The sequence below is a fragment of the Gigantopelta aegis genome, chromosome 15, assembly GCF_016097555.1.
Source record: "Gigantopelta aegis isolate Gae_Host chromosome 15, Gae_host_genome, whole genome shotgun sequence".
Taxonomy (NCBI): domain Eukaryota; kingdom Metazoa; phylum Mollusca; class Gastropoda; order Neomphalida; family Peltospiridae; genus Gigantopelta; species Gigantopelta aegis.
This window is the reverse complement of record NC_054713.1, coordinates 25,636,400-25,661,484: the sequence shown is the minus strand read 5'-3', so window position 1 is coordinate 25,661,484 and position 25,085 is coordinate 25,636,400. Positions and strand designations below refer to the sequence as shown.

Sequence of the window (25,085 nt, the reverse complement as noted above, 5' to 3'; positions counted from 1 at the left end):
AATGCTGTGAGGTACCGATATCAAATTCTGAACACAACTGTGTTACCATTTTTGCAACAGAACGGCCCCGGAATTACTTTACAACAAGATAATGCCAGACCACACATTGCTAGAGTTGTGCAGCAGGTTTGAATCAGAACAATGTTGATGTGCTACCCTGGCCTGCCAGGTCCCCAGATTTGTCACTAGTCGAACATGTCTGGAATGGCATTCCCAGGACCTTTCTCCAGCGTTTAGTGGACTCAATGAGACGATGGTGCCAGGCCTGTATCAATGCTCAAGGTGGACACACTCGCTAAGTACTGACTGTGTGAACTTCACTCTGGACCCCCTCTAGTGATGTGGCTCATTTGCATATGGCAGGTGCGCCCTTTTCATGGACTATTGCTCGTTTCTATACCTTCGGACATTTCTCTTTCCATGTTATAATGTTTCATACACGGCAGTAAAAACTGATCATCAATTATCTTTGTCTTTTGTGTGTCACAATAACTTTTGCCTTTTAGTATATATCCTAATCCCAAGTGATTTAATCCTAGTATGAGCTGAACAATGTCGGGGCTATTTGGGTTTCAGGATACAAAATCATCTATAAATATTTTCTTTCTTGTTTTTCCTTTTAAGACAATCCTATTCAAGTATTTAAAGCATAAAACAACCCATCCAAAAAGACCACCATTTACATGTAAATGTTTGTCTTCATGGAGATATAATTATAAAATTCAGAAAGCTTTGTTGTCTTTTTAAAGCAAAATATGCGTAGTAACACTTTTGCATAGTACTATGACATGTAGAAATATTTTAAAATAAAATAACAAAATATGTCAGTACCATGCTCAGTCATCTTGCAGATGTGAACTATTCATGTATATTAGTGACCTGTATCTGCCCTGTGTGGATTGTTTGTGATAGTGACCTGTATAGCCCATGATATGCCCTGCCGTGTGTGGATTGTTTGTGATAGTGACCTGTATAGCCCATGATATGCCCTGCCCTGTGTGGATTGTTTGTGATAGTGACCTGTATAGCCATGTGTCCCGCCCTGTGTGGATTGTTTGTGATAGTGACCTGTATAGCCCATGATATGCCCTGCGTGGATTGTTTGTGATAGTGACCTGTATAGCCCATGATGTGTCCTGCCCTGTGTGGATTGTTTGTAATAGTGACCTGTATAGCCCATGATATGTCCCACCCTGTGTGGATTGTTTGTGATAGTGACCTGTATACCCATAATATGCCCTGCATGGATTGTTTGTGATAGTGACCTGTATAGCCCATGATGTGTCCCGCCCTGTGTGGATTGTTTGTGATAGTGACCTGTATAGCCCATGATATGTCCCACCCTGTGTGGATTGTTTGTGATAGTGACCTGTATAGCCCATGATATGTCCTGCCCTGTGTGGATTGTTTGTGATAGTGGATTCTGTATAGCCCATGATATGTCCCACCCTGTGTGGATTGTTTGTGATAGTGACCTGTATAGCCCATGATATGCCCTGCGTGGATTGTTTGTGATAGTGACCTGTATACCCCATGATATGTCCTGCACTGTGTGAATTGTTTGTGTAAAATGTTGAATCCCATATTGCCAAACTGAAAACAGCAGTGTGGAGCACTATAGGATTATATTATGTTTTCTCTGTAAATGTCAATACATTATAAATATTAAAGTATTAAATATTAGAATAGTTTCATTTTCCATTTTGCCCCATTTCTAGACTTGGTTTCATAGTCTTGATAGTATTAAAATCCTAACCAAAATTATTCCCAGCTTTTTCTTTCTTATTACATACATGTATTTGATTGATGGAAATCCCATCAATGAAAGTCTGAAAAGTTAATTAACATTATGACGACCTAATGCCATATACAAACAACAGGTAATTGAAAATGGTATCTTTTGATACAAAAGTAGAGACTTTGAAACAGTCTATAACCCTCATATATCATTACACCTCTCAGGTGTGTTTACAACAGCCAAGTGTAATCATATTATCAAGCTGTGTCAGCTGCAATCAATTTCATAGTTTCATTCTAATTTTATATGTTTATATAATAATAATATCCATCTTTAGATAAAAGGCAATTTTGTTCATGTACTTATATAATTATATCTATGTTCAGTGTTCTAGCTAGCCCCCGTTTTGTGCCGCCTTGCCGTGTTTGTTGCCGCACCACCCCTGATTATCGCCGCCCTGCCCTAATTCATTGTCAAACACAAAATACAAAATATTGCTTTCCTCTCAAAGTGTGTACAGTGTTGTTACGAGTCTAAATTCCCAACTAAAAAGCATTTGACAATATATTATTTGGTCACAGGTGTGAAAGCCGACAGCAGTAATGTGGTATGATTTTCGCATTAAAAATGCCCTACAATTAAATTAGTGCCCTGCCCTGTCAAAATCCTAGCTAGAACACTGTATGTTTATATAGAGTAATAGGTCATCATAATAGGCCAATAAAATGTCCAATTTTATTTCATGTTTAATAAACATATTTGTTTACAAGTATTGTGTGATCGAATGTATTAGGCCTACTATCATCCACACTTTATAATATAATATTTTTAAAAATTTAATATTGCACATTACCTATTAGGAATATGATAAATAATGTATGTACAATATTTACAAAGAAAATTTTTCCAAAACTAAATAGATCATTTAAAAATATGGTCCACCTAAATATATTGATCAAAATACTCCTTTATGTTAACATATATGACACTCATACTACAGCATACCCACCATTATGCTTAATTATCAGTATCACAAAGTATTTATACATGACTGCTACAACACTAACTACGTCAGTTAGAGAGTTCACTTAAAGCTCTTGGAGAGCTTTTTCAAACTGGTCGTCTTCAATACATATGTTAAATGTAATACCCAGAATGCCCAGCTTCTCAACAGTTCCTCCAGATAACAGTAATGTTTCCATCTTCTTCTGGAGAGTTCCACTTTGATAGTGTTCACGTATCCTAGCAACATGGTCCTTCGTCATGCAGATATTGAAGATGGAAATGTTCTTGTCACTGAATATCTGTAGAATGAGCGTTCCTCGCTCCTGTTCAAAATATTTCACCACATCCGTTTTTAGATGCTTGTCGAAGAGTTTATAAAATTCGGTTGACTTTTCCTCATACTTTTTGCCATTGGACTTCCATTTTTCAACCAGTGAGTTTGTCATTGTTGAACCATTTATGGAAAGTTTGTCACCAAGTATCTGTGAGTATCTCTTCATTTCAACCAGCTCCAAGTCAATATTGTACTTCATGATTACGGAGTCAGTATTTTCTTTGTTGTCTTGGTCCAGCTTTGTAGAGCCTGGATACTCATTTCTGTGATTCTTGTATCGCACCAGAGAAGCATCCATTTTAGAACTGCTCCCACCATTTTTGGTATTGTCTGAATTTCCATTGAGTTCTAAATTTCCTTTATTTGCAGAGTTAACATTTTTCTTGCCCCGACCTGTTTCAGGGTAGTGCTTTCTCCCAGGTGATGTACTAACTGTTTTCTCTTTGCTTGGTGATTCTAACCATTTTGATGGAGAATCAGGTTTGGGTTTAGTTTTGGAATTTTTCTCCTTTTTAGTTGCATATTGTTTTGATTTACTTTTTTTACGAAATGGAAAGCACATGCACCAGCATGCTCTGCGAGGGTTACCCTCCTCCTCCTCTGGATCCTCCCCCTCCTCTGTGCGTGAGTAGCTTGTGATACGTATTGGTCGTGTCGAGTTCACTTCTTCGGTTTCGATCATTAACATGTTGTCATAGGACTTGTGGAGTCGTCGTGGCGTCATCTTCACCTCGATGAATTCGCGTTTTTTAACTCTCTCAACAGACACACCTTCGTCTCTCGGTACCAGGACTTTGACCGCTGATACTGTTATCTGAACCACAACCTGCCCTGTGAAAACACAGTTGAGTGCCATTAGAAAAACAGTTTATTCAAGTTACTTTATTCTTAAAACAAAAATGAAAGGAATCTTTCTTCAACAATTAGGTTACACCTCAACACATTTTAAACTACAGTTCTTTAGTGCCCAACATTGTATGATTATTCTGACACTTTGTCTAAAGAGAATGTAAACAAACTTTGATATATCTGTAATGAGGCAGTGTTTGGGATAGACAAAAACGGCATTTATCCATTGTCCCTTAGACAAGTACACAGCCACTAAGCTGTCCCTCATCCATCTTATAGTTTGTTGTGATGTGACACAGTTACATGTACATTGCCTGTGTCCACACTAAGTCATTAACCAAAATGCGTGCCCAGGATATTACACTTGAATCTGAGTTGGATGTAAGCCTAAAACCAAGTCCATCATCATCAGTATCATCATTATCATAATCATCAGTATCATCATTGTCATCATCAACATCATCATCATTGTTTTGTTCAAAAACCTGCTTAAAGCTTACCTTTATGCCGTCTTTTCTCCCAGTAACCTGCAAGGAAAAAGGTGTAATAATAACAACAACAACAACAATAATAATAATCAACAATATAATCTGGATAACTATGTATATTTGTATTTGAATTACTATCACAGAACTACACAGGGTTCCAAATGAATCACTAAACATTGTTACTTGGATTACGACTACTATTGTGAGTAGAATAATGGAAATACTTGATAAAAAAGGTTCATATGAACTAATTTTGTTAGACATTTATCATTTTTTTGCCTGATTGCAAATGGTCTAGCCCCTTATCCCCCACCTTGTTTGCTTATAGTGGCATCTTATGCCATTACAGTTCAATAGGTGTCTATTTTATAGATGTCTTTGTTTAAATAGAGGCTTATCTTTTATAGATGTTAATGTTTAAGACAGGTAGCTGTTTTATAAATGTTTGTTATGTAACAGAAGTGTCTGTATAATAGAGGAGTTTGTTAATATAGGTGGCTGTTATTTAATAGAGTGGTTGTTGTTTAATAGAGGTGACTATCGTTTAATAGAGGTGGCTGTTGTTTAATAGAGGTGGCTGTCATTTAATAGAGGTGGCTGCTGTTTAATAGAGGTGGCTGTCATTTAATAGAGGTGGCTGTTGTTTAATAGAGGTGGCTGTCGTTTAATAGAGGTGGCTGTTGTTTAATAGAGGTGGCTGCTGTTTAATAGAGGTGGCTGTTGTTTAATAGAGGTGGCTGCTGTTTAATAGAGGTGGCTGCTTTTTAATAGAGGAAGCTGTCATTTAATAGAGGTAGCTGTTGTTTAATAGAGGTGGCTGTTTGTTTAATAGAGGTGGCTGCTGTTTAATAGAGGTGGCTGCTGTTTAATAGAGGTGGCTGCTTTTTAATAGAGGTGACTGTCGTTTAATAGAGGTGGCTGTCGTTTAATAGAGGTAGCTGTCATTTAATAGAGGTGGCTGTTTGTTTAATAGAGGTGGCTGTTTGTTTAATAGAGGTGGCTGCCGTTTAATAGAGGTTGCTGCCATTTAATAGAGGTAGCTGTCGTTTAATAGAGGTGGCTGTTTAATAGAGGTGGCTGTTTGTTTAATAGAGGTGGCTGCAGTTTAATAGAGGTGGCTGTCGTTTAATAGAAGTGGCTGTCGTTTAATAGAGGTAGCTGTTGTTTAATAGAGGTGGCTGTTTAATAGAGATGGCTGTCGTTTAATAGAGGTAGCTGTTGTTTAATAGAGGTGGCTGTTTAATAGAAGTGGCTGTTTGTTTAATAGAGGTGGCTGCCATTTAATATAGGTGGCTGCCGTTTAATAGAGGTGGCTGCCGTTTAATAGAGGTGGCTGTTGTTTAATAGAGGTGGCTGTTGTTTAATAGAGGTTGCTGTTGTTTAATAGAGGTGGCTGTTTAATAGAGGTGGCTGTTTGTTTAATAGAGGTGGCTGCTGTTTAATAGAGGTGGCTGCTGTTTAATAGAGGTGGCTGTTTGTTTAATAGAGGTGGCTGCTGTTTAATAGAGGTGGCTGCTGTTTAATAGAGGTGGCTGCTTTTTAATAGAGGTGACTGTCGTTTAATAGAGGTGGCTGTCGTTTAATAGAGGTAGCTGTCATTTAATAGAGGTGGCTGTTTGTTTAATAGAGGTGGCTGTTTGTTTAATAGAGGTGGCTGCCATTTAATAGAGGTTGCTGCCGTTTAATAGAGGTGGCTGTTTGTTTAATAGAGGTGGCTGTTTGTTTAATAGAGGTGGCTGCCGTTTAATAGAGGTTGCTGTTGTTTAATAGAGGTGGCTGTTGTTTAATAGAGGTGGCTGTTTGTTTAATAGAGGTGGCTGTTGTTTAATAGAGGTGGCTGCTTGTTAATAGAGGTGGCTGTCGTTTAATAGAGGTAGCTGTCGTTTAATAGAGGTGGCTGTTTAATAGAGGTGGCTGTTTGTTTAATAGAGGTGGCTGCAGTTTAATAGAGGTGGCTGTCGTTTAATAGAAGTGGCTGTCGTTTAATAGAGGTAGCTGTCGTTTAATAGAGGTGGCTGTTTAATAGAGGTGGCTGTCGTTTAATAGAGGTAGCTGTTGTTTAATAGAGGTGGCTGTTTAATAGAGGTGGCTGTTTGTTTAATAGAGGTGGCTGCCATTTAATAGAGGTGGCTGCCATTTAATAGAGGTGGCTGCCGTTTAATAGAGGTGACTGTTGTTTAATAGAGGTGGCTGTTGTTTAATAGAGGTTGCTGTTGTTTAATAGAGGTGGCTGTTTAATAGAGGTGGCTGTTTGTTTAGTAGAGGTGGCTGCTGTTTAATAGAGGTGGCTGTTGTTTAATAGAGGTGGCTGTTGTTTAATAGAGGTGGCTGTTTGTTTAATAGAGGTGGCTGCCGTTTAATAGAGGTGGCTGCCGTTTAATAGAGGTGGCTGTTGTTTAATAGAGGTGGCTGTTTGTTTAATAGAGGTGGCTGTTGTTTAATAGAGGTGGCTGTTGTTTAATAGAGGTGGCTGTTGTTTAACATAGGTGTTTGTTAATAAAGGTGAATGTTGTTTAATAGAAGTGGCTTTTGTTTATATGACCTGTGTTTGTCTCACCTCTGTCGTACACTGATATGACCTGTGTTTGTCTCATCTGTGCCATACCCTGATATGACCCATGTCTGTCTCATCTGTGCCATACCCTGATATGACCTGTGTTTGTCTCACCTCTGTTGTACACTGATATGACCCATGTTTGTCTCACATATGTCATTCACTGATATGACCTGTGTTTGTCTCACCTGTGCCATATACTGATATTACCTGTGTTTGTCTCACCTATGACCTGTGTTTGTCTCACCTGTGCCATATACTGATATGACCTGTGTTTGTCTCACCTGTGCCATATACTGATATGACCTGTGTTTGTCTCACCTATGACCTGTGTTTGTCTCACCTGTGCCGTACACTGATATGACCTGTGTTTGTCTCACCTGTGCCGTACACTGATATGACCTGTGTTTGTCTCACCTGTGTCATACACTTATATGACCTGTGTTTGTCTCATCAGTGCCATACACTGATATGACCTGTGTTTGTCTCACCTGTGTCATACACTGATATGAACCGTGTTTGTTTCGTCTGTGTCGTACACTGATATGACGTGTGTTTGTCTCACCTGTGTCATACACTGATATGACCTGTGTTTGTCTCACCTGTGTCATACACTGATATGACCTGTATTTGTCTCACCTGTGTCATACACTGATATGACCCTTGTCTGTCTCACCTGTGTCATACACTGATATGACCCTTGTCTGTCTCACCTGTGTCATACACTGATATGACCTGTGTTTGTCTCACCTGTGCCATATATTGGTTTGATTCTCTGTGAGACATCGAGCGAGCTGGCAAGGTGGAGCTGGCCGGACTGCCGCAGAGCGTTGATGAAGAGAGCCACAGCATTGTGGCCACTGTCCTCCACGTGTTTGAGTAACGTCGTGTTGCGCTGCAGCTGACACTGCTCCTTGCAGATGTCGTTGATGACGTGTGTGGTGAGCACGCCATGCTGCAGGAGGTAGTCGAAGATGGGTTCAGTGTCAAGGCTCTCGATAAGGTCTTGGTGGTCTGCTAACTGCTCTGTTAGCATTATCGAGATGCTGGCATTACCTGAAACAACACAACACTGTCATTACCCGAAACAACACGACACTGTCATTACCTGAAACAACACGACACTGTCATTACCCGAAAGAACACGACACTGTCATTACCCGAAACAACACGACACTGTCATTACCCGAAACAACACGACACTATCATTACCTGAAACAACATGACACTGTCATTACCTCAAATAACATGATACTGTCATTACCTTAATGATGATGATAACTAGTTTAACGTGCCCATATACCACTAGGGTTTCGAACATGCCCATCCCGAGTCCGACCTCCGATAAGATCGGTGGCCTGACTCAGGATGGAGGTGGTGGTGGGGGGGGGGGGGGGGTGTTAGAGTTGAAAATGGGCAGAATTTTGAAAATAGCAATTAGTACAAAAGTTAATAGAATAAATTTTTAAAAAAGAAAAAAGTTACAAGCCAAAAAAAAAAAGAATTGACTGCTCGGCCGAATATTTATATAATTTGGAGCATTTTAGAAGGACAGTCCAAAATTAAATGAGAGAAAGAAGAGAGGATCGGACTATTTAATAATATTAAAAAAAAAAAGTAATTTCGACATAAAATTTTCAACGCAGATCTAAAAGTTTAAAGTCCGATCGATATGTCCACGTGAGTGGCCTCGTTAAGCCCGTTTGGGTGCACAGCTTACAGGGACGAGATGGGTTGCATCCCGTCAAGAAAACCCCTAGATTGACAGTCATTAGAGGTTGAATGTATGGTGCTGTGCTGATATACAGATCTTGAGAAGCCGGATCCGTCTGAATGAGAGAGTATCAGACTAGGGTATAGTCCAGTCGTCATGGGTTGGTATAGTGGTGCGGACGGGCCCGACTCCAGAAGATACGAGATGGTATCACTATAAAGCAAAGTAAAGTCTAGAAAAGAGTAGTAGGGGCCAACCCCGCTTCCTATTTCTTCTTAGAGTGGGGCGGTCAATCTTCCAGTGCTGCTAGGACAGGCTCGGACATGTATAGACTAAATGCAAACAACTGTGGCGTTCTGCAGAATAGCCACCATACGAGTCACAAAAAAACAAGTCGACATATTCAGCCGGAGAAATGACGTGGAGGCAAGGAATCTTGCTAAAAAAGAATCCAACCTGGTGGTGCAGGCTGTCGAAACAAGAAGCGTTCCAGCGTTCAATCAGCAGCAAGGGATTTTTTATATGTATCATCCCACAGACAGGGTACTACATGCCATGGCCTTTGATATACCAGTTGTGGTGCACTGGCTGGAGTGAGAAATAGCCCAATGGGCACACAGACAGGGATCGATCCCAGACCGACCGCGCATCGAGTGAGTGCTTTACAACTGGGCTACATCCTGCCCCCTTCAAATATCAAGACACTGACATTACGTCAAATAGCAAGACACTGACATTACGTCAAATAACAAGACACTGACATTACGTCAAATAGCAAGACACTGACATTACGTCAGATAACAAGACACTGACATTACGTCAGATAACAAGACACTGACATTACGTCAGATAACAAGACACTGACATTACGTCAGATAACAAGACACTGACATTACGTCAGATAACAAGACACTGACATTACGTCAGATAACAAGACACTGACATTACGTCAGATAACAAGACACTGACATTACGTCAGATAACAAGACACTGACATTACGTCAGATAACAAGACACTGACATTACGTCAAATAACAAGACACTGACATTACGTTAAATAGACAAATAACAAGACACTGACATTACGTCAAATAGCAACATTACGTCAGATAACAAGACACTGACATTACGTCAAATAACAAGACACTGACATTACGTCAGATAACAAGACACTGACATTACGTCAAATAACAAGACACTGACATTACGTCAGATAACAAGACACTGACATTACGTCAAATAACAAGACACTGACATTACGTCAGATAACAAGACACTGACATTACGTCAAATAACAAGACACTGACATTACGTCAGATAACAAGACACTGACATTACGTCAAATAACAAGACACTGACATTACGTCAGATAACAAGACACTGACATTACGTCAAATAACAAGACACTGACATTACTTCAAATAACAAGACACTGACATTACGTCAAATAACAAGACACTGACATTACGTCAAATAGCAAGACACTGACATTACTTCAAATAACAAGACACTGACATTACTTCAAATAGCAAGACACTGACATTACGTCAAATAACAAGACACTGACATTACTTCAAATAACAAGACACTGACATTACGTCAAATAACAAGACACTGACATTACTTCAAATAACAAGACACTGACATTACGTCAAATAACAAGACACTGACATTACGTCAAATAGCAAGACACTGACATTACTTCAAATAACAAGACACTGACATTACGTCAAATAACAAGACACTGACATTACGTCAAATAACAAGACACTGACATTACTTCAAATAACAAGACACTGACATTACGTCAGATAACAAGACACTGACATTACTTCAAATAACAAGACACTGACATTACTTCAAATAACAAGACACTGACATTACGTCAAATAACAAGACACTGACATTACTTCAAATAACAAGACACTGACATTACTTCAAATAACAAGACACTGACATTACGTCAGATAACAAGACACTGACATTACGTCAAATAACAAGACACTGACATTACGTCAGATAACAAGACACTGACATTACGTCAAATAACAAGACACTGACATTACGTCAGATAACAAGACACTGACATTACGTCAAATAACAAGACACTGACATTACGTCAGATAACAAGACACTGACATTACGTCAAATAACAAGACACTGACATTACTTCAAATAACAAGACACTGACATTACGTCAAATAGCAAGACACTGACATTACGTCAAATAGCAAGACACTGACATTACTTCAAATAACAAGACACTGACATTACTTCAAATAGCAAGACACTGACATTACGTCAAATAACAAGACACTGACATTACTTCAAATAACAAGACACTGACATTACGTCAAATAACAAGACACTGACATTACTTCAAATAACAAGACACTGACATTACGTCAAATAACAAGACACTGACATTACGTCAAATAGCAAGACACTGACATTACTTCAAATAACAAGACACTGACATTACGTCAAATAACAAGACACTGACATTTAGTCAAATAACAAGACACTGACATTACGTCAAATAACAAGACACTGACATTACGTCAAATAGCAAGACACTGACATTACTTCAAATAACAAGACACTGACATTACGTCAAATAACAAGACACTGACATTTAGTCAAATAACAAGACACTGACATTACTTCAAATAACAAGACACTGACATTACGTCAGATAACAAGACACTGACATTACTTCAAATAACAAGACACTGACATTACGTCAGATAACAAGACACTGACATTACTTCAAATAACAAGACACTGACATTACTTCAAATAACAAGACACTGACATTACGTCAAATAACAAGACACTGACATTACTTCAAATAACAAGACACTGACATTACGTCAAATAGCAAGACACTGACATTACGTCAAATAGCAAGACACTGACATTACTTCAAATAACAAGACACTGACATTACTTCAAATAGCAAGATATTGACATTACGTCAAATAACAAGACATTGACATTTAGTCAAATAACAAGACATTGACATTTAGTCAAATAACAAGACACTGACATTACATCAAATAACAAGACACTGACATAATGTCAAATAGCAAGACACTGACATTACATCAAATAACAAGACACTGACATTTAGTCAAATAACAAGACACTGACATTACATCAAATAGCAAGACACTGACATTTAGTCAAATAACAAGACACTGACATTTAGTCAAATAACAAGACACTGACATTACGTCAAATAACAAGATATTGACATTACGTCAAATAACAAGACATTGACATTTAGTCAAATAACAAGACACTGACATTACGTCAGATAACAAGACACTGACATAATGTCAAATAGCAAGACACCGACATTATGTCAAATAGCAAGACACTGACATTTAGTCAAATAACAAGGCACTGACATTTAGTCAAATAACAAGACACTGACATTATGTCAAATAACAAGATACTGACATTTAGTCAAATAACAAGACACTGACATAATGTCAAATAACAAGATACTGACATTACGTCAAATAACAAGATACTGACATTTAGTCAAATAGCAAGACACTGACATTATGTCAAATAACAAAATACTGACATTATGTCAAATAGCAAGACACTGGCATTACATCAAACAGCAAGACACTAACATTTAGTCAAATAACAAGATACTGACATTAAGTCAAATAACAAGATACTGACATTAAGTCAAATAACAAGATACTGACATCATGTCAGATAAGAAGATACTGACATCATGTCAAATAACAAGACACTGACATTACATCAAATAACAAGACACTGACATTACGTCAAATAACAAGACATTGACATTTAGTCAAATAACAAGACACTGACATTTAGTCAAATAACAAGACACTGACATTACATCAAATAACAAGACACTGACATAATGTCAAATAGCAAGACACTGACATTACATCAAATAACAAGACACTGACATTTAGTCAAATAACAAGACACTGACATTACATCAAATAGCAAGACACTGACATTTAGTCAAATAACAAGACACTGACATTTAGTCAAATAACAAGACACTGACATTACGTCAAATAACAAGATATTGACATTACGTCAAATAACAAGACATTGACATTTAGTCAAATAACAAGACACTGACATTACGTCAGATAACAAGACACTGACATAATGTCAAATAGCAAGACACCGACATTATGTCAAATAGCAAGACACTGACATTTAGTCAAATAACAAGGCACTGACATTTAGTCAAATAACAAGACACTGACATTATGTCAAATAACAAGATACTGACATTTAGTCAAATAACAAGACACTGACATAATGTCAAATAACAAGATACTGACATTACGTCAAATAACAAGATACTGACATTTAGTCAAATAGCAAGACACTGACATTATGTCAAATAACAAAATACTGACATTATGTCAAATAGCAAGACACTGGCATTACATCAAACAGCAAGACACTAACATTTAGTCAAATAACAAGATACTGACATTAAGTCAAATAACAAGATACTGACATTAAGTCAAATAACAAGATACTGACATCATGTCAGATAAGAAGATACTGACATCATGTCAAATAACAAGATACTGACATCATGTCAAATAATATGACACTGTCAGTAGTAACAGTAACAAAGAGAACTTATTCCCTGTTATAATGACACATTATGCTCTGAAATAACAAGGCTCCCTAATTACCTGAAATAAAAAGACTATTGTTAATAAAAATAACAAGAAGACAAAATATTTTATGTAGCGAAGCTCTCAACACATTATAATTATGGTGAAATGAAGTCAGACATACATGTATGGTTAAGAACCACACAGATAATAAGAGAGGAAACCTGCTGCCATGGGCTATTTTTTTTCAATTATTGCAGCAAATGATCTTTTATATGCACCATCCCAAAGACAGGATAGTACATACCACAGCCTTTGTTATACTGGTTTTGGAGCACCACCTGGAACAAGAAATAGCCCAGTGGGTCCACCGACGGGGATTGATTCTAGATGAACTGTGCGACAAGTGAGTGCTTTACCATTGGGCTATGCGTCCCACCCCTAAAAATAACAGTGAATAAATGAATGAATGAATAAATGAATGAATGAATGAATGAATGAATGTTTAACGACACCCCATTGGATATTGGGTGTCAAAGTAAGGTAAGTGCTAAAATTAAGTGATGAACAACGTCAATATAAAAATTCAAGGTCTAGGTAAATTAAAACACAGAAATAACAAAGACATGATCATTATTTGAAACATACAGAACAATTTCATTACTTAAAATAACAATAAAAGACCATGATTAGGTGAAATAACAAAATATCACCATTACCTGAAACACTGATGCACTGTGATTGTCTAAATAATGAGAGCACTAGCTGTTTGAAATAACTATATATACTAATTGATATTACTAGAAATGACTACAAAACCACTCTGGCATTTCATTTACCAGTATGATCTCACTTCTCAGTTCACAAGCCTGAATGAAAGAATACTTAACAACACCCCAGCACAAAAGTGCACAACGCTATTGGATGTCAAACAAACGTAATTACATTGTATATGAATATGATACAAACCAAAAAGACTTCATTAAACAGTCTTAAAATCTGCATGGTCCGTTTTACTTATGAAAAATATTTGTTGCAGATTGGTTATTCCTTCTAGTTTAATTGTGATGTATGCAGCTTATGTAATGCAGAAACTATAAAACAATCATGAATATGTTATTTATTTATTTATTGTTTATTTGTTTATTTTTTAAATATTTTATAAATATTTTTTTATCCTTTTTAAAAAAAAAATTATTTATTTATTTACTCAATACAATTTAATTAATTAGTTTTAAAAATTTGATGAATATGGGGATGTGAATATAATGATTTGCACAGATGATTGGTTTGTTAGCGCACTGGTTATAAAATTTTATTTGGCATAACCAACATGAAAGTGAAAGGAATATTTACTTATAATGACATTGGGCTATTTCTCATTCCAGCCAGTGCACCACGACTGGTAAAAGATCCTTTGCTGCTAATTGAAAAGAGTAGCCCATGAAGTGGCGATGAATAATGTGCTGGGGTGCCACTAACCAAACATTCCTTTTCATGCGTCTACATTGCATCAGTTAAAGAGATAGTTTCTCGAAACATCAGTTAACAATTTGCTTATTTTGCAGAAAACTAAGAGAGGCTGTCAGTGGATTAGAATCAGTTATTTTCTAGATTAATAATTAACATGTTGCAAACTGTATATTTTGTTCATACTTGCAATTATTCAACACATCTTTACCAGTAGCTAGAAGACTGCTGTAAATATAATACATGTTCTTTATGATAAAACAAAAATATCTGTCAGCTATATACTAGTATATGAATAACAATCCGATATCTCACCTGTGTTATACGAGCTATAGTGTATGTCTGTTGTGGTGCAGAATGCAGCTTGTATTATTAATCCACGCCAACAGCTGTTACACAGTGTACAGAGTCAACCATTACTAATCCTACCTGCAGCTCGAACCTGCAGTACTCTTACTCTGTCTGCTTTGTCATTAGGGTGGCCAGTTTAGCTCCAGACCCAGTACACAGTGGTGGCCCCTGCGGTGATTTGAAGCACGGTGTGAAAAATATATTTTCCATAATTACTGGTATATGCATTCCACTCCGACGAAATGAGTGGAGCTTTATGAGTTTGACCCAGTATTGGTGTAAGAGAAATGAAAAGTGTCAGTGTTTTCAGTAACAGGTTTTGCAACACCTGACTGATTCCGAGATGTGCCACCCTCTTTTGACATATGCTATCTCTTACTGTGGCATGGAGCCAAGTGAAGCCAGTTATATTTCACACAGTTATATAGCTTGTAAACATGCACAAGTTTTGTCACTAATAAAACTTGGGTGTAAAATAATATAGTTTTATAGCTTTTCCATTTATTATTGCACTTGATTGGCTTCCTTAGTTTCAATAGCTTGTGTTGTTTTGGTCATACCTGTCATGTTCATCTGATCTCACTGCACTTTATTTCTTTCTGCTGAGGAAGTTTAAACTTTTTAAAAGAAAAGTTAGGTATTTTAAGATAGTTTTTAACACACTTATTATATTTTATACCATTTTATAAACGTTTGGTATTTTTAGATAGTTTTTAAGACAGTTTTAATATATTTTATAAAATAATGACACATTACACGTAGATTAAAAGGGGAAAGATGTTACTTGGTGGTCAAGTTAAAAGGGGAAAGATGTTACTTGGTGGTCAAGTTAAAAGGGGAAAGATGTTACTTGGTGGTCAAGTTAAAGTTTGTTTTGTTTAACCACACCACTAGAACACATTGATTTATTAGTCGTCTGCTGTTGGATGTCAAACATTTGGTCATTCTGACATGTAGTCATCAGAGGAAACCTGCTACATTTTTCTCTAATGCAGCAAGGGATTGTTTACATGCACTTTCCCACAGACAGGAAAGCACATACCATGGCCTTTGGCCAATTGTGGTGCACAGGCTGGAATGAGAAAAAACCTAATCAGCTGAATGGATCCACTGAGGTGGTTCGATCCTGCGATGCAAGCACCTAAAGCGAGCGCTTAACTGACTAAGTTAAATCCCGCTCCTTTGGATTGACCCCCCCTTGGTTGACCAGTGGTAAAGTGCTCCTCTGACATGTGTTAGGTCACATGACTGATCCCCCTGTCTGACTGGTGGTAAGTGGTCCTCTTATGTGTGATAGGTCACAGGACTGACCCCCTTGTCTGACTGGTGGTAAAGTGGTCCTCTTACGTGTGATAGGTCACAGGACTGACCCCCTTGTCTGACTGGTGGTAAAGTGGTCCTCTTACGTGTGATAGGTCACAGGACTGACCCCCTTGTCTGACTGGTGGTAAAGTGGTCCTCTTACGTGTGATAGGTCACAGGTCTGACCCCCTTGTCTGACTGGTGGTAAAGTGCTCCTCTTACGTGTGATAGGTCACATGACTGACCCCCTTGTCTGACTGGTGGTAAAGTGGTCCTCTTACGTGTGATAGGTCACAGGACTGACCCCCTTGTCTGACTGGTGGTAAAGTGGTCCTCTTACGTGTGATAGGTCACAGGACTGACCCCCTTGTCTGACTGGTGGTAAAGTGCTCCTCTGACATGTGTTAGGTCACATGACTGATCCCCCTGTCTGACTGGTGGTAAGTGGTCCTCTTATGTGTGATAGGTCACAGGTCTGACCCCCTTGTCTGACTGGTGGTAAGTGGTCCTCTTACGTGTGATAGGTCACAGGACTGACCCCCTTGTCTGACTGGTGGTAAAGTGGTCCTCTTACGTGTGATAGGTCACAGGTCTGACCCCCTTGTCTGACTGGTGGTAAAGTGGTCCTCTTACGTGTGATAGGTCACAGGTCTGACCCCCTTGTCTGACTGGTGGTAAAGTGCTCCTCTTACGTGTGATAGGTCACATGACTGATCCCCTTGTCTGACTGGTGGTAAAGTGGTCCTCTTACGTGTGTTAGGTCACATGACTGATCCCCTTGTCTGACTGGTGGTAAAGTGCTCCTCTTACGTGTGATAGGTCACATGACTGATCCCCTTGTCTGACTGGTGGTAAAGTGGTCCTCTTACGTGTGATAGGTCACATGACTGACCCCCTTGTCTGACTGGTGGTAAAGTGGTCCTCTTACGTGTGATAGGTCACAGGACTGACCCCCTTGTCTGACTGGTGGTAAAGTGGTCCTCTTACGTGTGATAGGTCACAGGACTGACCCCCTTGTCTGACTGGTGGTAAAGTGGTCCTCTTACGTGTGATAGGTCACAGGACTGACCCCCTTGTCTGACTGGTGGTAAAGTGGTCCTCTTACGTGTGATAGGTCACAGGACTGACCCCCTTGTCTGACTGGTGGTAAAGTGCTCCTCTGACATGTGTTAGGTCACATGACTGATCCCCCTGTCTGACTGGTGGTAAGTGGTCCTCTTATGTGTGATAGGTCACAGGTCTGACCCCCTTGTCTGACTGGTGGTAAGTGGTCCTCTTATGTGTGATAGGTCACAGGACTGACCCCCTTGTCTGACTGGTGGTAAAGTGGTCCTCTTACGTGTGATAGGTCACAGGTCTGACCCCCTTGTCTGACTGGTGGTAAAGTGGTCCTCTTATGTGTGATAGGTCACAGGACTGACCCCCTTGTCTGACTGGTGGTAAAGTGGTCCTCTTACGTGTGATAGGTCACAGGACTGACCCCCTTGTCTGACTGGTGGTAAAGTGGTCCTCTTAAGTGTGATAGGTCACATGACTGATCCCCTTGTCTGACTGGTGGTAAAGTGGTCCTCTTACATGTGATAGGTCACAGGACTGACCCCCTTGTCTGACTGGTGGTAAAGTGGTCCTCTTACCTGTGATAGGTCACATGACTGATCCCCTTGTCTGACTGGTGGTAAAGTGGTCCTCTTACCTGTGATAGGTCACATGACTGATCCCCTTGTCTGACTGGTGGTAAAGTGGTCCTCTTACCTGTGATAGGTCACATGACTGATCCCCTTGTCTGACTGGTGGTAAAGTGGTCCTCTTACGTGTGATAGGTCACATGACTGATCCCCTTGTCTGACTGGTGGTAAAGTGGTCCTCTTACGTGTGTTAGGTCACATGACTGATCCCCTTGTCTGACTGGTGGTAAAGTGGTCCTCTTACGTGTGATAGGTCACATGACTGATCCCCTTGTCTGACTGGTGGTAAAGTGCTCCTCTTACGTGTGATAGGTCACATGACTGATCCCCTTGTCTGACTGGTGGTAAAGTGGTCCTCTTACGTGTGTTAGGTCACATGACTGATCCCCTTGTCTGACTGGTGGTAAAGTGGTCCTCTTACGTGTGATAGGTCACATGACTGACCCCCTTGTCTGACTGGTGGTAAAGTGGTCCTCTTACGTGTGATAGGTCACAGGACTGACCCCCTTGTCTGACTGGTGGTAAAGTGGTCCTCTTACGTGTGATAGGTCACAGGACTGACCCCCTTGTCTGACTGGTGGTAAAGTGGTCCTCTTAAGTGTGATAGGTCACATGACTGATCCCCTTGTCTGACTGGTGGTAAAGTGGTCCTCTTACGTGTGATAGGTCACAGGACTGACCCCCTTGTCTGACTGGTGGTAAAGTGGTCCTATTACCTGTGATAGGTCACATGACTGATCCCCTTGTCTGACTGGTGGTAAAGTGGTCCTCTTACCTGTGATAGGTCACATGACTGATCCCCTTGTCTGACTGGTGGTAAAGTGGTCCTCTTACCTGTGATAGGTCACATGACTGATCCCCTTGTCTGACTGGTGGTAAAGTGGTCCTCTTACGTGTGATAGGTCACATGACTGATCCCCTTGTCTGACTGGTGGTAAAGTGGTCCTCTTACGTGTGTTAGGTCACATGACTGATCCCCTTGTCTGACTGGTGGTAAAGTGGTCCTCTTACGTGTGATAGGTCACATGACTGACCCCCTTGTCTGACTGGTGGTAAAGTGGTCCTCTTACGTGTGATAGGTCACAGGACTGACCCCCTTGTCTGACTGGTGGTAAAGTGGTCCTCTTACGTGTGATAGGTCACAGGACTGACCCCCTTGTCTGACTGGTGGTAAAGTGGTCCTCTTAAGTGTGATAGGTCACATGACTGATCCCCTTGTCTGACTGGTGGTAAAGTGGTCCTCTTACGTGTGATAGGTCACAGGACTGACCCCCTTGTCTGACTGGTGGTAAAGTGGTCCTATTACCTGTGATAGGTCACATGACTGATCCCCTTGTCTGACTGGTGGTAAAGTGGTCCTCTTACCTGTGATAGGTCACATGACTGATCCCCTTGTCTGACTGGTGGTAAAGTGGTCCTCTTACCTGTGATAGGTCACATGACTGATCCCCTTGTCTGACTGGTGGTAAAGTGGTCCTCTTACGTGTGATAGGTCACATGATGATCCCCTTGTCTGACTGGTGGTAAAGTGCTCCTCTTACGTGTGATAGGTCACAGGACTGACCCCCTTGGTTGACTCAGGCTTGTTCATGTCCTAACTGGTACACCACAAACCATGACCATGAGATTGTTAATTTAAAAGAGCATTTTCTACTTTTCATTAGTATTGGCCTCTGTAGCAACAGCAGGTGGGTTTTTTTCACTCTATAGAATTTATGTGTTCATATAATCATATGTAAATATTTTACAATGCTTTTAATATAGTCACCCTTTAGCAATTTTGTAAAAATATAACTGCCGTTGAAATGGGGGTAGGGTCACAAAATGGGTAGTTACATACAGAAAGCTGCGAGTCCTGCAATACTATCATACATTTTCCATCCCAAGGGATGTAGGCATTGACAAAAATCACTATGAGCATTCATTGCTCCCCCATCCCCAGTCTCATTCCAGCCAGTGCACCACGACTGGTATATCAAAGACTGTGGTACATATATCCTGTCTGTGGGATGGTGCATATAAAAGATCCCTTGCTAATAATGGAAAAATGTAGCAAGTTTTCTCTCGATGACTATATGTTAAAATTACCAAATGTTTAACATCCAATAGCCGATGATTAATAAATCAATGTGCACTAGTGGTGTCATTAAATAAAACCAACTTCTGTACCGACTGACCCCTCTGACTCCTGGACTAATGTTAGATACCAAATAACCATGGATTAAAGTGTGCTGAGGTGTCATTAAATAAAACCAGCTTCTGTACCGACTGACCCCTCTGGCTCCTGGACTAATGTTAGATACCAAATAACCATGGATTAAAGTGTGCTGAGGTGTCATTAAATAAAACCAGCTTCTGTACCGACTGACCCCTCTTTTATTTGCACTTCCCACAGGCAGGATAGCACAAACCATGGCCTTTGTTGAACCAGTTATGGAACACTGGTCAGTGCAAGTGGTTTACACCTACCCACTGAGCCTTGCGGAGCACTCACTCGGGGTTTGGAGTCGGTATCTGGATTAAAAAGCCCATGCCTCGACTGGGATCCGAACCCAGTACCTACCAGCCTGTAGACTGATGGCCTAACCATGATGTCACCAAGGCCGGTTGTCATTAAAGAAATCTTCATTTTGTTTCAGTACTTTAGAAATTATGATATTTGGACAAACAACATGCTTACAAACAACAAAACTATCCTCCAGTTCGTGTCTTATGAAACATCTTTGAATGACAAGATCTAACAGACCATTGAATTACTGGACAGTGTTATTTTATCTAGATTCCCACTCACTCTAAAATGGTGATAGAATTTAGTCAGGATACTGTATACTGAATTACACTGTACCTGTGATACGTTTTTCACTAAATGTTTCTAATTACACTCATTGACATTATCATAATTTACTATAATTATCTGATTCTACAGCTCTTTGTTCACATTTGTCAGTGGCCACCCAGGAGCAGGGAGGTAGAAGAAGATGTTTAAATACATAACGACTAGAAAAGGTTAACACACTAGGAACCTTGACTGCAAGCGAGTTAGGGCCATATTCATGGACATCTGTATAGACTTGCAGCATAAATTGCTATTTAACCAACCACAAGCTTTAATTAACCTTGAAGTGAATGTAAAAATAGACGAAGATATAATTTATCACCAGCCTGGATGGCAAGTATTAAGTCATCAGAATTAAGGCTGGACTAAGTATTGCATGGGTTCATATCCAAGAGGCTGTTACTGTAAAACCATGCACTACACACACACCCACACACACCCACACACATGCACACATGCACACACACATATATATCACTCTCACACTCAGTCACTCACTCACTCACTCTCTCTCTCTCTATCTATTTATCTCACTCTCTCTCTCTCTGTCTCACTGTCTCTCTTCTTCTCCCTTCCTTGCCCTATCTTCCTATCCCTCTCCCCCTCCCAACCTCCCCTTCCCTCCCTCCATTTCTTACTCTCTTTCAGTCTCTGTGTGTCTCTCTGTCAAGTGTTTTAAAGACACGGTCACCTTTTCAAGTAGTAGCCAAAACCATCACTTCGCATAATGTGAAACAACAAATTTGGAATCAAAAGTTAAATCTGAACCATTTTTCTCTCATCAATACGTATATAGGACAGAGATAATGATGCCTGCACACAGATGTGCTTGTTGATGGTGTATATCTTAAAATAAAGTCGGACAGAATTAATGTAAATTAATGCAGTGACAACTACTGGTGATCGATTCTTGTTAATGGATTTTTGGTGGATGTTTAGACACTAACAATAAATACTTTCCAATGTGTGCCCTTCAAGTATAGAAGACCCCCAAGGCTGGGGTGTGTAAGTTATTGAATATGTTATATGGTAATTCCCTTCACACATATGGACTGATACCTGCCTGGCCTCTTGACCTACCTGTGAGATGTTATAGTGACACTCATCAGTTGTTTACCGCATGTTTAGTTCACGTTGATTTAATGTACATACATATAAACTATAGTAAAGACAATAGTGTAGGTGTATTTTATCTTTAGATCAGATAGGAGGCTTCTTCTTACACTAAAGTTAAGTTCTAAGAATGGGTGTGGTCAGATCACATTTAAAGTGGGTTAAGTGAACACTTGAATATGTCTAATTCATTTGAAAACCAGACTGTGTGGAAATAAAGGATTGTTATGTGCACTGAGGTAGCGAAGTGCCCCTCATGCAAACCTTCCCCCTAAACCACACTGGAAAAAATCTTCACTTTTTATACACACGTCATATGTATGGCATAATGTTCTTCCATCCTTCCATTCATTTGCCCGTCCACAAACTGTTCATTTCCAGAGCATATCTTTCTTATCAATTCATGCAGGATCATCAAACCTTGCATGCAAGTACAACTTGGGATAGCAGTGCATTATGTATCATAACTAGGTCACAATGACCTATTTTTGATGGGTGCATCATGTACCTCACTGGTACTCTTGTTAACAAGTTAGACAGCTAGCAACCCATTCTGAGGTAATTAAGCATTGGTGGTTAATTTAGTACTCCTTCTAACCCAGTTTCTGGAGGCAACTACATCCCACCCCGGCATGATCCTTAGACTAATATCTTCCCTCCCCTCCCATTTCTACATCATAGATCATGGCATACTAGTTAGTCATCATAAAATCATGACATCACTGTCTTAAAGGAGCGGGACGTAGCCCAGTGGTAAAGCACTCACTTGATGTGCGGTTGGTCTAGGATCGATCCCCATCAGTGGGACCATTGGGCTATTTCTCATTCCAACCAGTGCACTATTACTGGTATATCAAAGGCTGTGGTATGTGCTATCCTGTCTGTGGGATGGTGCATATAAAAGATCCCTTGCTACTAATGGAAAAAATGTAGCGGGTTTCCTTTCTAAGACTAAATGTCAAAATTATCAAATGTTTGACATGTATCCAATAGCTGATGATTAATAAATCAATGTGCTCTTGTGGTGTCGTTAACGAAAACAAATTGTAACTTTTCATTGTTTTACAGGTACGTGCTACATGTATATTACATTGGTTTAATATTAACTTTAATATTAACTACACAAATTGTAACTTTTCATTGTTTTACAGGTACCTGCTACATGTATATTACATTGGTTTAATATTAACTCTAATATTAAGTACACAAATTGTAACTTTTCATTGTTTTACAGGTACGTGCTACATGTATATTACATTGGTTTAATATTAACTTTAATATTAACTACACAAATTGTAACTTTTCATTGTTTTACAGGTACCTGCTACATGTATATTACATTGGTTTAATATTAACTCTAATATTAAGTACACAAATTGTAACTTTTCATTGTTTTACAGGTACATGCTACATGTATATTACATTGGTTTAATATTAACTCTAATATTAAGTACACAAATTGTAACTTTTCATTGTTTTACAGGTACCTGCTACATGTATATTACATTGGTTTAATATTAACTTTAATATTAACTACACAAATTGTAACTTTTCATTGTTTTACAGGTACCTGCTACATGTATATTACATTGGTTTAATATTAACTTTAATATTATGTACACAAATTGTAACTTTTCATTGTTTTACAGGTACCTGCTACATGTATATTACATTGGTTTAATATTAACTTTAATATTAACTACACAAATTCACATGTTCGTAATTTATTTCTTCATTGTATTTTTCATAGTTATTGAATAATTGCCCTGCATTGTAACATGAGCACAATATACATGAAGTTTTTTAAACTGGGCATAAATCACCTACATGGTGAAAAATGAGGAGCTAAATTGCACTACCCATGTTAAATTGTAGCGTCTTGACTCTGCTTTCAATCAAATGTTAAAACCTTGTAAACATCTAAATAATAAAGAAAAAATTCAGACAGGAGATAAATTGAACATTTGAATGTAAATTGGGTATTCGTTATTTGAATATGTCATGCAGATACAAATTAGATTTATTAACCCAGGTTAAAATAACTCTGTGTAGATGCAGTATTGTTATTTCAGTGTTTCAAATGTTTGTGTTGGCAAGTTAAGTATCACATATTGGACTAATTTAGTATATAGTATCATGAACTGTCACAATATAACATTGATCATGCTTGATGTCCATATTTGCCAGTTGACTGTCACCTGTTATGATGAAGTAGCCTGAGACGAAAGACAAGGTATGTTTGTTTTGATGACACCCCAGCACACTGTTGAAGGTATATACATGTATATCTCAGTGCTACGATATCGTAAAACCATCATACAGGCTTGTTGTGGATCATATAGTGATGTGATAACTCTATGATATCATAGGACTATGACATAGCTTTGAAAATGTGGGCCCAGGTACCTAAATCCTAGTAAACAAGAGTTGGAGAATTAAAAAAGAAACCTGCTGCTACAAACCTGTAGGCTACTTTATTAGAGAAGAGCAAAAGGTGTGTTTTGTTTAATGATACCACTAGAGCACATTGATTTATTAATCATTGGCTGTTGGACATCAAACATTTGGTAATTTTGACATGTAGTCATTAGAGGAAACTCGCTACATTTTTCATAATACAGCAAGCGATCTTTTATATGCACTTTTCCACTGACAGGTACAAATGTAAGCACATACCACAACCTTTGACTACTTGTGGTGCACAGGATGGAAGAAGAAAAAACACAATTAGTTGAATGGATGCACGGAGGTGGTTTGATCCTGCGACGCAAGCACCTCAACCGAGCACCAAAGAGGAGCAAGGAGTGTTTTAATTACAAGCACCTCAACTGAGCACCAAAGAAGAGCAAGGAGTGTTTTAATTACAAGCACCTCAACCGAGCACCAAAGAGGAGCGAGGAGTGTTTTAATTACAAGCACCTCAACCGAGCACCAAGGAGGAGCGAGGAGTGTTTTAATTACAAGCACCTCAACCGAGCACCACCAGTGCACCTCAACCGAGCACCATGG

The 25,085-nt window shown here is 39.1% G+C and overlaps 1 protein-coding gene and 1 long non-coding RNA gene across 3 annotated transcripts in view; one reads left to right on the top strand and one right to left on the bottom strand.

Moving 5' to 3' along the window:
• The window catches only part of LOC121390559, an 83,073-nt gene that overhangs the window by 15,357 nt on the left and 42,631 nt on the right, over positions 1 to 25,085 (top strand). The gene's annotated exons all lie outside the window — the stretch shown is intronic.
• Positions 392 to 25,085, bottom strand: part of LOC121390558 — a 46,715-nt gene continuing 22,021 nt past the window's right edge. The window contains exons 1-4 of one of the 2 annotated variants that reach the window (XM_041522402.1): positions 15,105 to 15,391; positions 7,719 to 8,024; positions 4,427 to 4,453; positions 392 to 3,908 (exon numbers count right to left, since the gene is read on the bottom strand). In XM_041522402.1, the coding sequence (XP_041378336.1) occupies positions 2,827 to 3,908; positions 4,427 to 4,453; positions 7,719 to 8,004 (1,395 nt within the window). In that variant the 5' untranslated portion in view covers positions 8,005 to 8,024; positions 15,105 to 15,391 and the 3' untranslated portion in view covers positions 392 to 2,826. Of the gene's footprint in view, positions 3,909 to 4,426; positions 4,454 to 7,718; positions 8,025 to 15,104; positions 15,392 to 25,085 lie in introns of those variants that run through there. The other variant, XM_041522403.1, reaches the window with a different exon arrangement.